At 41.0% G+C, this 20,011-nt stretch overlaps 1 protein-coding gene across 6 annotated transcripts in view; it reads right to left on the bottom strand.

The window, feature by feature from the left end:
* The window catches only part of slc12a7b (solute carrier family 12 member 7b), a 70,616-nt gene that overhangs the window by 32,751 nt on the left and 17,854 nt on the right, over positions 1 to 20,011 (bottom strand). Inside the window, exon 1 of one of the 6 annotated variants that reach the window (XM_030079860.1) lies at positions 10,274 to 10,561. The exons of the other annotated variants lie outside the window; for them this stretch is intronic. Within the exon in view, the coding sequence (XP_029935720.1) occupies positions 10,274 to 10,304 (31 nt within the window). The 5' untranslated portion in view covers positions 10,305 to 10,561. Of the gene's footprint in view, positions 1 to 10,273; positions 10,562 to 20,011 lie in introns of those variants that run through there. 6 annotated transcript variants of the gene reach the window in all.

The raw sequence follows: 20,011 nt of genomic DNA, 5'->3' as shown, positions 1-20,011 counted from the left end.
CAACAACAGACAAAGCTATGAGGTGCCGCTGCAGTGCCAAGGTCACACCACCTCGTGCCAAGAGAAGATTATTCTCATTGAGCCACTCTGCTCTCATGTTTCAAGGTCAGTGTTAGTTGGGCTATACCAATACCATCAGCCAAGACAAGTGTGGTTTACTGTAAAGTTATGTCTCAGACCAAAAACAGCACATTTGTAAACTGAAATAAAACAAACACAGGAGTATATGCAACTGAAATTACACTAAAACTATACACCACACCACTGCACCACACAGCATGATGACTAACCAATGCAATTAAGAGACGCAATTTTAGTTTGGTGTAGCAACTACTACACAAATGGATGAATTTTGAAGTATTAGCATTAACAATCTGAATCATGAATTTTCAACTTGTTCTATAAGCCACAAAACAGTCATCATTATTATAGTGTCACAGTGCTACAATCCTAACGTCTGCTGTAAAAGACACATGGCTCGTATTTGACACCATGACAACCTCCATCCGATTTGTCCACGATTATGAGATTGAACTGAAGACATGTAATTGGAGGCAATCTTATTTTTCTCACTTTGTAGTGGGGCAAAACGTGTATGCAAACTTAGGGTGAGATCAGACTGTGGCTGAGAGATAACCCTGCGTCACCATCTCACCCTATCTTTCAAGAACGTCTAGAGACATATGGCTGGAAAAAAACACAGATAACAGCTTTGACAGAACACACTTCGAGCTCCTTCTCCAGGAGCAAAGAGACAAGAAATAACACAAATCTTGCAACCTCTCAAAGTCTGTTCCAACTAAATAAGCTCCCCTCAGGTCACGTAACAGAAGAAAATATGTTTACCTGTCAAACTTACTCTCTACCTCCCCTCTGACACCCACAGCAGCACATTAGACAGCCTTCTATGCCTTTGACTGGCCATAACAACACACACACAGCCAACCCACGTTGCACACAGCAGCCTTGCGATCTTCAGAGTGAACAATCTAGCACCAAACTGTGAACCACATCAGGCCTTTGCCTGTGGCATTCGTCACAGTCACGCACTGAGCAAATATTTTGAATAACTAGACATCTTACAGCGTGAGGGCTAAGATATCCAACGTGGTGAGGTCAAATACACATGCAAACACCAAGCATCAGATCTTATTTCTAAGCAATGATTGTTTGGGGGTGCTTGCTATTTGCCCACTGTATACAGTGTATAATGGGAAAGGATCTGTTGGCTTGATTTGCTTTTAATCGTGTAATTATTTAGGATCTGAGACCAGCCTTCTGCTTTCCATTTGTTAGCCATTGTTAAAATGATGTGCAAAAGCACCAAAATTCATTAGGTTCAGACCACATGTGCACTGCTGGGTGGGTGAGGGGAGTAACCCAATCACCTACCACTGCCAGTTTTTTTCCCCATTCACTCTTCAAACTAATAACTTTCCACTCATAAACTTGCCTCTATTATATTAAAGGTTACTGCTGTCCCACAGTTATGATTATGGCTAAAAACAGGGGACAGAAAGTTGGAGCAGATGCCAGCTCTGCCACAGGACAGGAGTAATAATAAAACTTTGTTTGTGTGGGTCAGACAAAAAAGGAGTTACTCAGTACTTTACAGACAATAAAACACTACAAATAAAAGCCAAGAAGACAAACAATAAAAATTCAAAAAAATGAGAAAAAAAAAATCCAGACATCAAACAGGGGAATAAAACAAAAAACTGGCAAAGGGATATGGGAAGTCAAAACAAATAGACCATCTTAAAGTGTGTTTCATGCATGTTTCACAAAACAGAAGGAACAGCAAATAAAAACATGCAGATGTTAATTGCTATTCATGAATCCATACCAGAACTTCCACAAGGACCTGATACAAACACAATGCAGAACAGGTGATCAAACAAGAGACAACAATAATGCATAATCATTCAAAAAGAAAATACCAGGAGCATACTGAAGCAAAAGTTGTGTGTAGTCTTTACTGTGTCATTGCCATCCACAGCCCTCTGTCTGGCCTTGTTCATTCATCAGTGGAGCTGCCCGGTGAAAACCTGCATGCGAGGGATTTCATGGGTAACTTTCACTGCTTGATCCAGCTGCAGGGGGAATAAGAGGCTTGAAGCATGGCTTAGCTCTGTGGTAATCACAGGGAAAGTCACTATGTCCTTGTACGAAGCAGCTCTTTAAAGCATTGCTTCAGTGGGATAGCTTATAGGCAGAACACATTAGGTGTGAGCACTATGTTTCAATAAGCTGGGATAAGAGGGAAAGAGTGTGAGATAATGACCGTTACACACTGTAATGTGTGTGGACTGAATCAATCTCTCTTTTTCTCTCTGTAGCTTCATGGGATGCTATACACCACAGGTAATCATTGTCTTAAATGGTGCTTGCTAAATCCAAACGTAGTCAAATCCTCTTTGAGGCACGGCGGCAGGCTAAAGCTGGCAGCCCTGTTTCTAAATCAGGTGAGGCTGGTGCTTTTTGACTCAGCCCTGGCCACGTGTATGGTGTGGTGGACATCAGTGGCGTGTGAGGCACTCAAACACAGGTGTGACAGCGTATCCCACCGCACAGCTATAAGACACCTGCCAAACTAATTCTGTAAGGTGCTGGTCTAATTAAATTATTTATTTTATTATGACAGTACTTACACTGCTGGAACTGGAATATAAATAAGTATTGTCAGCTCCAACTCATTAAACATTTGCACATTAATATAACAGACTAATGTGCAGTAGGTTTATGGCAAGATCATTAGAATAAAGACCACAATAATGTACAGAGGAGAGAATAAAGGAATACAGAGGCAACTGATGACTGCATGATCCATTTAGGACTAAACTGTAACTCTGTGTGTGTGCAAATTTCCAGTCTGTTTACACACACAACCATGACTGTGTGTGTGACACACACATGCGCATGTGTGTGTGTGTGTGTGTGTGTGTGTGTGTGTGTGTGTGTGCATCTGTGTGTGTTTTGATCTGCTGTAGTGAACAGTCCCAGGAGACATGGTCCAGATTAATGTACAGTAACAAGGACAAGACACCGACCTACTTAACAGATGTTAGCCTTTGTGCACATTATGCTCAACATCACATACCTTTTACACTAGTTCATCATTTCTCAAGGCTGCTTGACTGACAAGGCATAGAGCCTAGTTAATCACTAAATTAATCATTAGCAGTTTTGGGCCATTACTAAAGGGAGGCAGGGATGTATAGCAAGATTAAGGTCTGCTGTAAACCGGAGGACCAGGGTCCTGTGATTTTTTTTTGCCTTGCTTTAGTGTCCTTGAAGAACACACTGAACCCCTACCAGCTCTGGATGCTGCATTCTAACTCATTGTGCAGGGGCGCAAGCAAAAAGAGAATCACAAAAGTTTAACAAAATAAACAGAATAAATGTTGAATAATTAAAAGGTGCTTTCTCAGTGAAACAGAGAAAAAAATATGGGCAACAGATTAAAAAAAAAAATACTTAAAAAGCAAGTCTATAAAAGAGTCTCAAAAAGTGTTAAAAGAAAACACCAACTTTGCTACCATAATTTCCTCTATCATGTCACAACAGTACAGAGACTGTAATGGCTAATGCCCCGTCACCTGTCAGAATGCAGCCTGACAACATGATCTCAGGCTGCATTTGGACTCGTATGGTGTCAAAATATAAGAAACATAACTACAGGCCACACCTAGACATCAGTCATCAATCGTCAGCAATCAGTAAAATCCTGAAATCAGTTCTATAAATGACAATAAAGGGAAGCAAATATTGGGGTAATGTAGTCTCTGTGTACAGCACCTGTTTGAACCCTGACAGCACAAAACCACAAAAAGCCACAGGTTACCCCATGGTTCTAATCTACTTAACAACTCAATTTTTGTCTGTCCCTGGAGAACACCAGTTGACTTATAACTGACCAAGTACATACTGAAAAGATGGCGGCCTGCTCATCTGACGTCATTACTCGTTGTGCAATGCAAGTGCAAAGTCCTAACATCAGCTTTTCTCTTGTCAGTTCAGAAATGCTGAAGGCGCACTGCACAGATGAAGAGCAAATGAGCAAATGATGCAAATCCTGGCAAATTTGCACCTGCTCTGTTGTAGAGGGAGGTAAAAAGTGGAAGTGACAGAAACAGGCTGGGCATGTAAATGCCTCAGGCCAAAGGGATCTTGAACACGTCAGACTTGTGCCCAATGTTTGTGTCTGGTTTTCTCATGTTTGCATTATAATAAATGCTTCTGAACACAGTGCCTGTTCATGCTATGTGGACACTTCCACATCTATGAATGGAGGATGGTCTTTAGGAAGCATCCATGTCCAGTCAAACAGTAGTTAAGGTTACATAAAGTCATGCCTGAGGCCGTACTGAAGCAATGAGCCTAGTCCTGAGTGGTTAAGTGGAGTAGTATCTGAGCTGACGTAACATAAGACTCTTAGTGTGGGCTATGTTCTGTATGGACCTGAATAGCTCAGGGGGAGCACAGCCCTGTCAGTCTTCACAGAAACAATGAAACCTCATATCCTACATGATATGTGCTACCATACTTGAATGGGTGCCCATGTGTTTGGTATTCTGTGATAACATGCAGTTAGCTCCAATCAATCATCCAATCAAACTAACATCCAGAAGAGGGCATTTTAATCAATAATAAATATGAATATAGTTTAAATTTTGGCATTAAGACTCGTCGTGCAAACTGCCATTTAAAGCGAGCAAGAAACAAGAGCTGGGAGAGATCAATGCAACTCCCCATGGGGACCCATGAAGAAACAGCCCACAGTCGGGATGCTGAGACAGTGGTATGGGAGATGCATAGGCAGCAGAGAATGAGCAAGTGACTCTCACAGCTTAAAGAGACAACATTGCTGCCGATGGCAATAAAATGACACATCAGCTGATCCAGAGTACAGCATCACATGAGTTGTCTGCCTGAGCTAGCTTGGCACCCTTCCACACGCTAACTAGGATATGCCAGTATTAGCTGAAATGTCAACATATCTACACTAGTCCTATACACTGTTGGTTTGCCTGTGGGTTTGTGGCAATGTTCAGAATGTTCTGTTTATTTATGCAAGAGTAACTGAGATCCAGTTAAAAGTGCTTAGTAATTTTAATGTTTTGCTCTAGGTGAGCTTGCCAGGTTTATTCACAGTATGTATTGTTGCTCTAAAGGTTCGCTGAAGCTATGACAATGGGTCTGAAGGTGTGTGGGTGAAAATAATTGCTCTATGGATGCATACACTCAACTAATTCTAAATAAGGCCATAACCAGGATATGAGCTGGTGTCCTTAATATTACGTACATGTAAACACACTCCTGTCCGACTAACAAGCTTAACCACATGAGCCTACTGTAACAAAACATGCAAACAGTCCTGTAAACAATATTGTGCCAACAACATAACATAGAAACCCAGCTCGCTCATTCAAACCTACTGTATGAGTCTGACATGAATCTAGCCTTCACATTCTCAAAAGGAACATGAAAACTTATTAGGAAATGCATCCAATCACCAAACCTTTCACTTGTGTGTCTAGTAAATTGCTTTGGTGCAGACAGAGAGCACTCTTATTCTTGGTCATGGTGCTGAATAATCAATTGAACAGAACTGAATCAATACACAGCACGGATGCAGTTCGGTCAGTGAACCAAAGGACCCGACTCAAACCTGGAAATCGAGCTGGGCACTGAAGTGCTGATTCACTCACTTGACGAACAACTGAGTCAAACCACAGACTGTAAACAGTTCAACAAACCAACAGACTCAGTTTAATCCTGTCTGCTCGATAATAAGCACTAAGATGTTGCTTCCTATATGGAACCATGCTAATGCCATTAGTAGACCTCATTACAATCATTCACGTAAAATGTCACACTTGTGCATTGTCCAATACTAGTATTTGATTTCACAAACCAACTTTCTCACTTGGTCTGAACTAATCAGGAAGTAAAGTGAGTGAATGAACTGACAGCCAGACAGTGGCACCTGTTTTATTAGATGCATTGAAGAACTGGTCCAGCTTGTTTACTAATGTTACTGGGGGGTGGGGGTAACAAAAGTGCAGTAGGTAGTGCGTTTTTTCCTTCTTTTTTTAATGAATCAATTCGGAGTCAACTCTGTGCTACTGGAGCATTGAGTTATGTATTGCAACACATCTTAATAAACACCAAAAAACAAGATCTCAGTTATGAGTGTAGCTGCATTTAAAACAACTATTTTTTACAAACAATTTATTCATCCACAAGATGCAGTGATCTTGTGTACCATATGTCTGAATGAACATGTTGGTGTTGTAAAATGCTGAGATGATTCAGCCTCCCTCCTTGCCAGTTGAGCATCAGTTCTGTATATTCAGAAAGATATATATGGGTCTCAATCAGTCACACATGGTTAGCGGCTAGCTCACCAACAGTTTAATTAACAAAGCCTCAGTCAGCTCGGTTTTGTTGATGGCAATGTTCAAACCTGACAAGCTTCAACTTGTGCTTGAATTCAGGCTGCCAAGCTTGACTGTGCCAAGCATATGTCTAAATGATTATTAGTCAAAAACGGTTCCAAATATAGCCAAGTTTAAAAGAAAAACAATCATGATTTTAGGTTTTTAGATTTATAAAGACACAATATGTATCACTTCAATAAATCAGCTCTGGGCATGGAGGATGGTGCGTTTCCCTCACATCACAGTAGCTCAACAAGTGGCATGCCCCTGCCACCACACACTTTGCTAACTCAGTTTTCATGTATCCTGTGACTTTGTGCTGGACACACAGGGATGAAACTGCATCTGACTCAGGTGAGATATACAAAAAACAAATTTCCCCACTAGCTGGTGTGTTCCTTTGAGTATTACTGAAAACTGCTCTCTTACAAACAAATAGCTGATCAGACACTCACGGAACAGCCAAGGTCCAGTACACCCTGAAATTACTCGGTGACCTCGAGAAAGTTTAAATTACATTAAAAAACAAACACAACTCAGACCGGACTCAAACAATTGAGTTGAATACACTTTATATTGTGCTTGAAAAAACATGAGCAGGTTTTGGCCAGATTTCGCTCAAGGTATGTCCTTTTTTGGGGTTGTTAAGGTACCAACATAGGAAAACAAACAAATGACTGAACAAACAAAGAAATAAACAAAAACATAAGAAAAACTAGATCAAATGAATGAACCAAATCCCTATCTCTCTTTTGTAGAAGGTAAAATTCAACCTGTCCCCTCCTTGAGCCCCAGCAACTAGTCTAACCTCGTACCACCCCTGAAACTGCCTCATGTCTATATGGTTGACTCATGCTGATAAGGTGTCGGGACATCCATCTCTGGAATCCTAAGCACCGGTTTTGGCGTGGGATGAATGCTTCCTCGAAGCCAGAGGCGTCTGGTCCAATGCCATGGAAGAGTGTGCAAGTTTTCATTCCAGCCAAGTCACCACAGAAGCTGATTTAACCGATTTGTTTCCTCCTCTCTGGTTGAAGGTGTGCTGACTATACAAAACAGTCACAGTAGTATTTGGCTGCAGTGAGTACCTGCATACTCCACTGTGGCACGGGACTGGCCACCACTTAGGAGACATTATCTAGGATCAACAGAAGAGAAGTTGACTGCCTAATCTGGTTCCTAAAATGCTTCTTTTCATATCACGGTATAAACAGGGCCTAACTCCAACCAAAACCCAGCCAGAAGAAAAAACAAAGGATCACAAATGACTAGAATATGTTCAACTGACCGGTGCTGCGTCTAGGCCAACTCAATACTGAAGCGAGGCAGAGACTGGTTACTGTATTTCATAGCTATATGTCCCTGTTGAAAACAGACGGGAACACCTTGAGGGGTCTTGAGGGCAGTCTCTCATATCCAGATGATGTCATGTTGAAATATTTTGGGATGATAGCATCTTAGAATAGACATGCTAACATGATACTCTTCAGTGCACACCGGACTTTAATTTTTTAACTTGGCAAATCTTGCAACATTACATTACGTCAGTCTTGGCCAAAAGGTTAAGCTGCCTTTGGTAGCAGGCTGTTGTCTTTGTGAAGTGTGGCGGGAGGATTGGGATGGGACCTCATCTGAAAGGCATAATGATGAGCGAAGAGAACCACATCATGATCCTTTTGAGTTCGTTTTTTTTTCCCTTTCTTTGTCAATTTTCTCAAATTCTTTGTTCTGAATTGTTGTAAATAGTTCAAGTGTTCAATTTGTAAAAACACCACCAAAAAGTAATCAGAATTGGATTCACTTGCAATGATTGTACTGAAGCTGAACAGACTCAAAATGTGTTTAGTACCACTTTTTCATCTTTTGTATCAGAGACAAGGTGATTCTGTACTTTTGTAGCCTTTGGAAGTATAGAAAAAGAGGTTGATGCTTATCATGCTGTTTAGATCGGCACATACTCTAATAACCTCTTATATGCACTTTCTCACAATGTCACTTTTTTAGGGGTCATCTAATGCGCTATAGCGTAGGGAGATGCTCCTTGCCACCTGCAGAAGTGGAACAAGTACATGTGTACACACACAAGTACACGCACACACAAACACACACAGAGCCCTCCACATCAAATACACCTGCATTCATTCATCAACAATTACACAAGAGGTTTCACCTTTCTCCTCTTTCTTTCTGTCTCAGTTGCTGCCAAATGGTTGTGGAAATAGGGCTTCATAAGAGAGCAAAATAATACACTTTTTTTTCCAAACAGACAAGTAGAGTTGCTTGGATTATTTATTCAGTCTGGTTTAACGCATTTAGCTAAATATTGTAACATTTCACTGATGTAACAGAAATTAATTATATAGTTAAAAGCACAAAACGTCAGATCGTATTGGGCTCGTATTAGACATCCACAAAACAGGGTACAGATAACTGGGAAGAAAAATAGTTTTTGAGGTACTGTGGTTCCACATGATTCATCATTACTCCTTGGAGACCTGATTATTTACTGGTAATTAAACTACTCAAAGATTTCTCAAATGTTTTGTGCACATTAAAACAGAATCTTGGGCCATGTAAGATCATTGGCTGATGACTTTGGCACACCAAAATATCAGTCAGGCCTTCACATGAAGAGAGCGACACCTGCCCCCTTTTGCCACACGAAAATCCAAACAAGACCAAATGAGGTGCACGTAATGCCGAGAGCATCACATAGTATTGGTGCAAGAGGAAAACTGAGGGTTACATTTTACTCTTGTCTTCTGTCTGTAGCTGAAATAACCTCTGAACACTGATTGTTCACCTGTTTAACAAGTGATTTTTCAAGCTTTGGACACACAACTGGGTGTCATTCCTGACTAAATGACACTATACAGCACTACACTTTCTGGCTGATACGGTACAGGTACTGCGAGGATGTGCTAATAGCTGGGCCCAGCTTCCCTAGTGTCCATGGTAATAAATGGCCACACATCCTATTTATAACCACTAAGCTCCACACTGTGACAATGCTGTAAGCTGCCTTGCACTTACCGAGTTGGCCCCTAGCTCACCATACCAAAGAGAGAGAGAGAGAGGGAGAGAGAGAGAGAGAGAGAGAGAGAGAGAGAGAGAGAGAGAGAGAGAGAGAGACAGAGTAGAGGGCTGGAAAGCATGGAGCAGACCAAGTGAGTCAGAAATCAGCACCTTCAGTCCTGAAAATCTCAACGTTAATTAAACGTTCGAATAAAAAACATGAAAGTAACTACTTGAAGATTGTGCAGTAGAAGCTAAAAAAAAGTGACAAACACTTTTATTCTGAGTACTTTACAGCAGTCCATACATTTTTAGCGTGACTTTTGTCATAAAACATTTAATCCTGGTCGAGTCAATGTCATGCTCTACCCTCTGAGCTATACAAGACAACCACTCATCGCAGGTGTAAGTTCAGCTTTCAATGTGTTTGACTTCCAACAGTATCGGTTTTTAAAAGCTGAAGCAAAGTTCTTCGCTGATTAACGCTTCTCCATCATATCAAACACTAACAAGCATACAATGGATATAAGCCCCAATATCTTTTGGCCAAAACTGAATTTGTTAGAGCAATATGATCTCAGGAGAGTAAGAGAAAAATATAGCTAGCTCTAATCCAAGCTATGGAAAGTCATCAGTCAAAAGGACCACCATCACATGGAGATCACCTAAACAGATGCCCAACATGAAGAAAACTGTGGCGGAGAATGCACACTTAACCAAACAGCCAAACAAAGTCCCGCTGAGTCTGCACCAACACCCGGGTGCTGGAAAAGGGCACCTAAACGAGTATTTTAGTTAAAAGAAAGCCAACTCACCCCTCCGTCGAGAGCCTGCCCTCTGCTCCATGCTGGGGAGCGGGGCTGAAAAGGAGGGCTGGAGGGAGGGGGATCTTAGCAGCTGCCCTTGAAGAACTCCAGTAATTGGGGTCCAAATAGTGGAGACACTGCTACTGAGGTACAGAAGTCAAGGATGCTGCCCGTGCTGTACGTGTAATGTGAGGATCAGCTATTTCTGTGACTCTGTGTGTGTGTGTGTGTGTGAGTGTGTGTGTATGTGCGAGACAGTGGCCAGTGACGACGGTCTCAGCGGCATCAGCCATGCATCACAAAGCACCCTCACCCACCCACAGATCCACACGCACACACACACAAACACAACTCCCTCCCCTCGGCCTCTCTGAGCTTCTGATCCCTACGTGCACGTACACGTAAACACACACACACACACACACACAAACACAGAAAGGGGAGGAGCACAAATAGTAAGGGAAGCAGAAAGCGGTTATAAAATAGTGAGACAGCTGTAGGGAAGGGAGGCAATAGAGGGAAGGTAAAGGTAAAGATGGATACCGATGACCAGAAAAACAAGAGTTCAAGACAAATGATAGCAGCAAGGTAGCAGAGTAAAAAAAAAAAAAAAAAAAAAAAAAAAAAAAAGTAGAGAAAAGGTGAGTGCAGGCAGAAAGAAGGAAGAGGTGTGAGTGTGTTGCCCTCAGTCAAAAATCGACCATTGCTTTAAGCTGACGAAAAAAAATCTATAAACATATTCATCTGATCGGGTCCATTTAATTTACAAAGGGATGTGCACCAATACTGCTTTCATGCAATGCTTTAAATTAAGCACAGCTCAGATATTCCTCCATAACTTTTTAAATTTTTTTTTATTTTTTATTTATTTATTTCTGTTCCATCTCCACTGAAAATAAATCAGGCCTACACTACCCTTCATCCAGCATCCAGTATTTTGGATCAATAACCATTTATTAGTTTCAGGAAGGCCGCGGGTGCTGCCTGATTGAGCAGCTTCATTCATTGTTTGACCTCCTGACCGACCTCCAGGGGGAAGGTGGTCAAATCAATCAGCAAAGTACAATACATATGTGAGACAAAATACCTAAGAGCTATGCTGCATTTTAAAGGGATGGCTGAATGGAACCATGCAAATGTAAATAGTAATCCTTCCAATACTCTGGTCAGTGGTATTTTATTGTTTACCTTTTGCTCACAAAGCAAACTTTTAAATACTGTGAGAATGTCAAAAATAAAATATTGTGATTTTGCCCATACTGTCCAGCTTTACTATTACTGCAGGTGCAATGCAAGGTCGTGGAGCACTCCTCCAGTGATGATGTTTTCTTAGTAAAAGCAATAGCAGGTAAATGGGCTGGTAAGATGCCCAACTCTGACCATCTACTGCAATAGTGTGTGCACTTGAGATAAACAAGAAAATGAGAGAATACGTAAAAGCTTAAGGGGAAAGAAGACAGAATGATTGAGAGATAGGTATCTGGTGACCTTTCCTTGATTGATGGTTCATTTAGACAATGGATTGCCTTCTCTTCTTACTATTATGAAGTTATTTTCCTTCTTTCCTTTTCTCCTTCCTCCCTGTTCTTTCAACAGCTGTGGGGGATCACAAATGGACCCTTTCAAAACGAGACATATTTCTTGAATCACACATGGTTCACATATGAACTGCAAAATGCTTTCACATGCTTTCACCTTTGTGTCCATGTCACAGTCATGTTATGCTGTGTCTCGCTCACTGTGTTAGAAGTAAACTAAAAAAACACAACATTAAAAAAAAAAAAATCGATGATTCTACATGCAGGTCTCAGCCACACCTTGGCAGGGTAGGGAGAGCACCATCCTGTCATGTTCTGTCTATATCATGCATCACTAATCACAGCTGGACATGGAGACAGCCATCTAGTGTATGGCTCTGATTGGAGCTTGAAGGAGCCAAAGCGATGAAGCCCTAGCCCTAGCCCCTGTCCCAGCATTTGGATCCTGGCTTTAGTGAACCTAATACCCTGCCGTCCGGTGCTACCTCCGTCTTGGCTGCTCATTAATCTGCCTGTCTAAGAGCATGTGAAGTGGGCTGTAATCACTTAACCAGATTTTGATAATCCTGACCTTTTTATAAAACACAGAAGCCACCTCTAGGCTCCAGGGTTGAAGAGGGCGCAGCTCTGAAGCTAGAGACAAACTGCAGCTTCAACCTCTGCTGCAGTCTTCTGGCCACTGGCTGCTTATCATTCAGGTGACAGGGGCCTTCACGAGAGGGAGCAATAATGGTTATTACTGGTCACTCAGGGGGGAATGCCAAAACCGTGGCCCTAGCACCATCTGTGTAGAAAGAGTTATGACTGTGGGAAAAAAGTCTCTCTGCGGTCCCCAGTGCTCCCTGGTAGAATGTCTAATAAACTAAGTTATACAAGGCAAGAAATAAAATTCTGGTAGGTTTTTGTTTTAGTTGATATTGCGTGACAACAAAATTTAGGGCCAGTTCCAGGAAGCAAAAACTTAATCACTTCGGGCTTAAAAAACAGGTTTTTCATGATAACACAACAAATCCTTACAAGAAATCTACAAAACTCAATGAAACAACCTCTATATGATTCAACAAATTGTGCAGTGTATACATCCGGGTTTAAACAAGCCAAAGTGAGGACAAACTGAACATTTGCTGCTAGCATCATTAACTTGACAGATGTGTCAAAGCAGAGCTTAAACAGGGGCTATCAAACCACATAGTAAGAAGGATTTAGTGGTATCAAGCTCCACTTGGTATGATGTCAGATGGGTTCGGTTGTAGCTATTTTGTGTATGTGTGTGTGTGTCTGTGTGTGTATGTGTGTGTGTGTCTGTGTATAGTACTTAGTGATGTACTAAGCCTTTAAACCCTTCAGGTAAACAACACTGTCCGTTATGCAATACAGAGCACTGGGTGGGAGAGGACCGACAGAGGGAGGAGAATATTGAAGGCGTATAGGAGTGCGCATGTGGGACTGAGGGTGTGTTGGATGAGCGATGTTAAAAGGTCCTGTTTTATTGGGTGGAGACTTGGGAGAAACCACAAACTTGCCTGGTCGGAAAGATTTTAGTATGTTCAGTGGGAGACGATCAAGACCAAGTGCAGTAATGAAGAGTTGATTGGAGATAAAACCAAATTACCTGCAAAAAAAAAAAAAAAAAAAAAAAAAAAAAAAAGAATAGATATTTGATGAACTAACCTTAAACTACTCCAACAAAATTTAATCCGAATGCCTAAAAATAGCTTTGATCAAATGTAAGTACAAAGAGAGCGTGGGAAAGTGTGAGGAGCGCTGTAAGTGTGTGGGAGTGTGTCAGAGAGAGGAAGACAGAGTATCAGAGAGAGAGAGAGGTTAGCCAGCAGTAGGCAAATCAATGTTACTTATTACCTCTTACACCTGAACTCTCACAACAATATGCAAACACACACACAAAGCACCATGGCAGAAGCATTTAAAAAAAAAGAAAAAAGAAACATCATGTTCATCATCCACCTGTCAAAAAGCAGAAACACCACAACTAGGCGTCAACACTGACAGACATTTTGCTGTGCTAAAAGAATGGATGAACAAATGAAAATAATGTTTATAGGAAGTTGTCCCATGAAAACTAAAAGACATCTCACAATCTGTCTGAGGTCCAGTACATGCTTTCAGTTTTGCTTATAAAAACCCTCCAGTTCCCATGTATTTGCAAATCATGTTTTCATGGCTGATTTTCATCTTAAATTTGTATAACCAGTTAATAAAAGATGTATTAAAAGTGAAGGTTAGATGCAAATCCATCTGTTATAATCTTACATATTTAGGGCTGAACAGTACAAGACAAAAGGAATGGATTACCACACAGATGTGTACTTTCACAGTATTGTACTGTTGTTAAAAACATTTTAAAGGCTAAAAATTAATCATAAGGATTGAACATGGATTGAACAGAAACCTGTGTGAATGTATGGGTTTTTTATCCTAGAGTCATGTGTTTTCCTGATATGTAATCTGTACCAGATGAACCAAATACCATAAATAACAACTTGTGTGCCACTATGTTTGGTAATTTCTCCCACATATTCCAATGACACACACAAAATCTTGATATGACTCATGGTCATGTGAAACCAATAGAAAAAAATCATCTGACTCTTAGAGGGCAGAGGCTATGTTGTATGTGACCGAATTGTGCTGGTTTCCCAAACTAATTTCCATTAATGTAAAAACAACAACAACAATCTACTTCCATTATCTGGGTAGAAAATAGAAAGACAAAAAAAGACACACACCCTGACAAAAGGCTGAGGACAAAAGAACATCTGCACTCCACCAGATGGTGTCACTATCTCACGTTTGAACCAAACAGCTATAAGCACATACCATCTACTATACCAGCCACATATATAAACATACACTCTTCCCCAAATAAACTATAGGCAGGCTAATTTCTAGGACTGCATCCTGAATCACAATACCTCCAGCAGTCCACCTCCAAAAACCTCCTAGGTTCCCTTCCCAACTTGCACAGCCAAGGCAATCAACAAGGACATGAACCAACAAGGTGTTGGCTCATATCTGAACTTCTGTATATTGTTGGGTTGTTTCAGGGCAACAGCAGTTCATTTTTAATATAAGGGATGGAGGGGAGTGTTCAGTCAATCCATTACTAAGGGCAACAAAATACCTTGTGAACCTTTTTATCCACACTCTAATCCCCTTTTATCAGCTTTTAAACTGACCTGGATCATGTCATGTTTTCAATACTACTTTTGATCTTTTGTTTTTGACTTGTTCATGCAAGGTGCCTGAAGTTCATCACACACCATGCAGTGAGAGATAGAAAGTTACCAGGATAATACATCACTGACAATTTAGTAGGCCTATACTTTTCTGTGTCACTATCTGCATTGTTATATGTGGTAAAAGCCACCAATCTGACACCACCTTCAAATTAAAACAAACCCCAAATGTTAGAAGTATATGCAGAAATTTACTGTAGGTCTGTTAATCGCAGAAAAGTCAAAAGAGTCTGAGGAGTGCAAAACTCTGTGTGACAAGACCAAAGCTCTCCTAGGACACGGTCATTAATAATCCTGTATATTAAGGGAGAACTAGTGCACAGAACACCAAATGGAACAGCTGCATACTTTAGAGGAGCTCTCCTCTGTTATCTCATCTTTACTATTTAAGATGCAATGCTGATAAAGCTGGCATTACACTTCACTATGATTTGGTCCAGTAGCCCTAATTGCATAAAAAGCCACAATTAATGATGCCTACAACTCATAAGGATTTTTCCAGCTCACAGGACAAACGCATGGTCAATGAACAGCCACCAGCCACCGGACAGAGAAGCGCTTTCTCCCAGAGACACCAGCACATCCACCAATCTTGTTGCCACCAATCTACCCCTTTTAATAATGTCTTTGATTGAACTTTTCTGTCGGCTAACTGTCAGCTTACAGCCTCAGGATTCCTATTTTTGGTGTGAATGCAAAACATAAAAAAGCGTTTGAAGGTATGTAGTTATCGGGGGAGCTCCCCAGTGGGTAGTTCCTCTCAGGAGTCCACCCAACTATTTGGTCCGAGAGCACCTAATGGCTAAATGGTTTCCTCTCTTCCTCTGGAGAAATACGTTACAATAAAACAGGATCTATTAAAAGGTTCATTAAAATCTGGGCTGCCTACGTGCTTGAAATGAAGAGGTGGACAGGAGCAATACCCCACAACCATACTAATGACTACAGAGTGGGTGTTTGTCCACATTGAGCATGAACCTACATCCTTTGGCTGGATGACTGTTTCCTGTCGCTTTACTACTCAACAGCCACATGGATTCATTTAGGTCCCACCACCCTATTTTTTGCCTCATGGCTCTGTTTTGAATGCTGGCAGGGATATCTACAATACATCTTGGTGTATAAGGCATAAGAGAGAGCTACCTGACATAGTTACTGGCTATTCCAGTGATGGAGCTGTTAAACAATTAGCAAAGACACAAACTTAATTTAGTGGTTTCCTATCCAGACATTGACAATATATCCACTTCCATTAGACAGAAGTCATTCTGAACTAAAAGCTACTGGCTTGCATTACTTGGTGCCACCAATTTGATGTCAAAACCTCAACTGTGTGTGTGTGTGTGTGTGTCTGTGTGTGTATGTGATGATGGAAACTGATCATCAGTGCCTTTGAGCTGACACTATTAGTCCTGGCGAGTACAACTGTTAATAGCTAATGGTAGAAGCTGTGGCCAAGGGTATGGTAAAAAAAAAAAAAGCCTGGTCCTAACCACACTTTTAACAAAGAGCTGCTTTAATGTTTACTGGTTTAGTTCTCATAAGTTGGTTCTACAACAAAAAATACACTCAAATTTGTTGGCATTATCCAGCCCTGTTCCACTCACAATGAAGAGAAGGTAAACAGTTTGCTATCAAGTTGTTTACTATCAATAAGTCCTGAAGACTTGTTTTTCAGCATAATACAAACATGATTCATGTTGCTCCTTGCTGCTAAGAGAAGTTTAACTTGTTAGGCTTGTCAGATTAGGCAAAGGATGAGGAAATTTCATACAAGACATAATGCAATGTGTACACCCACGTGCGTGTGCGTGTGTGTATGTGCGTATATTTTCCATGAACCTAATCTATAGGAAAGACATGTGACCCCCAAGTGACTCAGACAGAAACTACAGCTGACAGAGGAAGAAAGAAATTGAAGTGGAAATGGAAAAAATAGCTAGAGAAAGCCAGAAGAATGTTTTGCGTGTGTCTGTGTGTGTGTGTGTGTGTGTGTGTGTGTCTGTGTGTGTCTGTGTGTGTCTGTGTGTTAAGGGGGTGAGGGCTTATCAGACACACCATATTGAGACTTGCACACAGGGAACAGGGGTTGCTTGGGATGGGGATCACTGGACAGGAAATGGGAAGTAGTTGTCAGAGGAGGCAGGCCGGTCTGTCTAAATCATCCAATCACAGAGAGTCACAATTTCTATTTGGCTCCTTCTCTTTTCTACTCTACACTCCTCTCTCTTTCCATCTATTAATCTATCATTAATCTACAATATCATCTCTGACAAAGCTGGTACATTTATGAAGGTAGCTCTCCCACAGCTAAGGGGAGCTGAGAGTGTCTGTATGTCTGGATGAAAGCTCTGCAGTATATTTACACAGACTCAAGCTACACTGAAGGAATGTTTTGTACCTTGTTTTGTTCAACTGAATAAGGCCAATGAAGAATGTCACTGAGAAGTCTCCATGCCATTTAGTTCACCTTTTGAAATTTGTCATGGAAATGTGCTCCAGCCTTTGGCTAGACTCAATATATGTAGGCTAGATTTAGGTTTAATAAATCCATGAGGCTTAATGGGAGAGGCGGGGAGAAAAACAGAGACAGACTATTCATGAGGTTTCCACAACTAGTCTTCTGTTCCATTTCCTGCAGTGGACAAATGTAAGGAATGCATATGTGACTTCCCTCATCTTCCTGTTTCCCCTCTACCATACCTCTGTTCCAAATTTCTCTGTCCCTGCGCTCTCATAACAGAATTGAGCTATACATGTAGATTACTGTGTATCAGGTTACTCTGCCAAACCATTTCCTCTGGGACATTAAATCATATTCAATAGCAGCCCCCTCCCGTCTTTGTTCACTCTCTACATTCCCAAAGTGCCTCTCCCTCCCCTCCCTCCCTTCATTTCCCTTCTCTCCATCCATTCCTCCCTCAGTTGAAAACACTCAATAACACATTACATCACTGAGATAAGGGACAGTAAGTGCACTTTGACGATCCCTATGCTAGAATTCCTATAATGCATGAGTGTGCCTGCGTGTGTGAGTATTGTTTTTGTGTGGATGAGTATGTGCACTTTCAATGAAATCCATTTAGTAGGTATTTTTAGGGCAAATGCCTACTAAACTATAATTTTAATCAGTTTAGCTTTGGAGACTCTGTAAGACTCTGGCAATCTCGAGTACAGGCAGGAGATTAGGATACCAATTTCCACAGAATTATTTCAATTTACAATTTATTTAGTATGCTTCCATTTCTATGACCCACCTTTAGGTCCCTGTATAGACGCTGAATGGCAGTGTCCTACAGTGTTGCGGATGGAGCAAGCTGAGACCAGAAACGTGGCCAAGACAAACACACTGCTGAGAGTTAAGCAACACTGCTGGTTCAGGCTGGACACACACTGCAATCTAAATAACCTAACCCAGAGTTTCCTAACCCCTCCTTTGTCAGGCACTTCTGTGCTAACCCCTGAGGAAAACCTGTGCCCCACAACATTTGCTCTCAGGCTTATAAATCAATGAAACAGGGATTTAATATAGTTTTTCTCTACTATTCAACAAAATTGCGAGGCTAGAGGTGGCTACTACTCATTTCAAGACTATTACGGAAACACATAAAGGTAAAGAATGCATTCAAAAATTGATTTAGGTTGTCTTATCCAATTTTTGAACTCAGGAAGGTAACAACAACAACAACAAAAATAAAATCTGGCACACAAACTTCAAACAAAAATGCCCAGTGCGCATGCAGTGATAATACACAAACAATTTCACACCATCACTTGGTTGACACAAAAATAAGATGTTTTTTTCTAGCCATAATACCAGACTGTGCATTTATACATCTGTTCATGTGTGACAACTTGCTTAGGGCTGCATCTGCTGCCTCTAAGGTACAGCTGGTACTATCTGGTGCTCACAGGGTTAAACACAAAAGGAAAACAGGGAAGGGAGAGAAAGAGAGAGAGACAGAAACACAGAGAGACTGGCAGTCAGACAGACAGCAGTATAGGTTTAAACAGAACCAGACCTGTCTGGGAAGAAAACAGGAAACACATGCCTAGGACAGAGAGAACGCTGCTCCAGGCACTCAGCACCATCACCTGTTTTTAAAGTTTCTTGCCTAAATAAGTTAAAACAAGGCCTTATCTTATAGCAAGAGGAGAAATATTGAGGAACATCATGCATGTTAGCTTGGTAAACAAGCTATTTCTTTGTTAGTGGGTCATCGCTGATGTCATCACGTGGTGCTTTTGAATGCATAAGGCCTAAATCATGCCCATCTGCTTTATGAACAGGGCATGGCCTTGTGTGGTTCAGTGGGCTCGGCAAGCCACCAAAATGGCAAGAGATAGGGGTTCTGAAAATACATAGGATCCTTTTTGATTTAAATGTGATTAAATCATGACTGAGAGAATAAGGAGCAAGACTAAATGAAGAAGGGATTTCTAAGATTTAAGGTTTTTAAGACATAGTGGATTATAGGACAGGTCATCGTTACTTGCACTGCAGGCAAAATCTAGATTTAGTGACCACTTTCAGCCCAATTACATAACAAAACACAGCACATACTGCACCTACACTGGCAGTATCAGACCTGTACAAAAAACACAGAATAGGGTTTAGAATAGTTCAACTAGATGAAGTCCACTATACACTTTACACTATACACCTAAGTGTCCCAAAGGAGGAAATTTAATTTGCAAAGGACAATCCCAGCTCTCTCGCTTTTCTTTTAATAACAGTGTAACTACACTCATAGGCAAAAGTGGTGGAAAAAAACACAAAACAAAAACAAGAACATATTTCAACACACATGTCCAAAACACATTACGAGGTAGAACGCTTGTAAATTCCTCACCATGTATTTTTAGATCATCACTAAACCAATTTGAACATCTCTATTGTATTCTGTGAGCCTGTGTTGTAGTTTGCAGGTTCAACACATACACATCTCCAC

This window comes from Myripristis murdjan, chromosome 20, assembly GCF_902150065.1.
Source record: "Myripristis murdjan chromosome 20, fMyrMur1.1, whole genome shotgun sequence".
NCBI classification, from domain to species: Eukaryota; Metazoa; Chordata; class Actinopteri; order Holocentriformes; family Holocentridae; genus Myripristis; species Myripristis murdjan.
The sequence above is the reverse complement of the archived record's forward strand: the minus strand, read 5'-3'. Positions and strand labels throughout refer to the sequence as shown.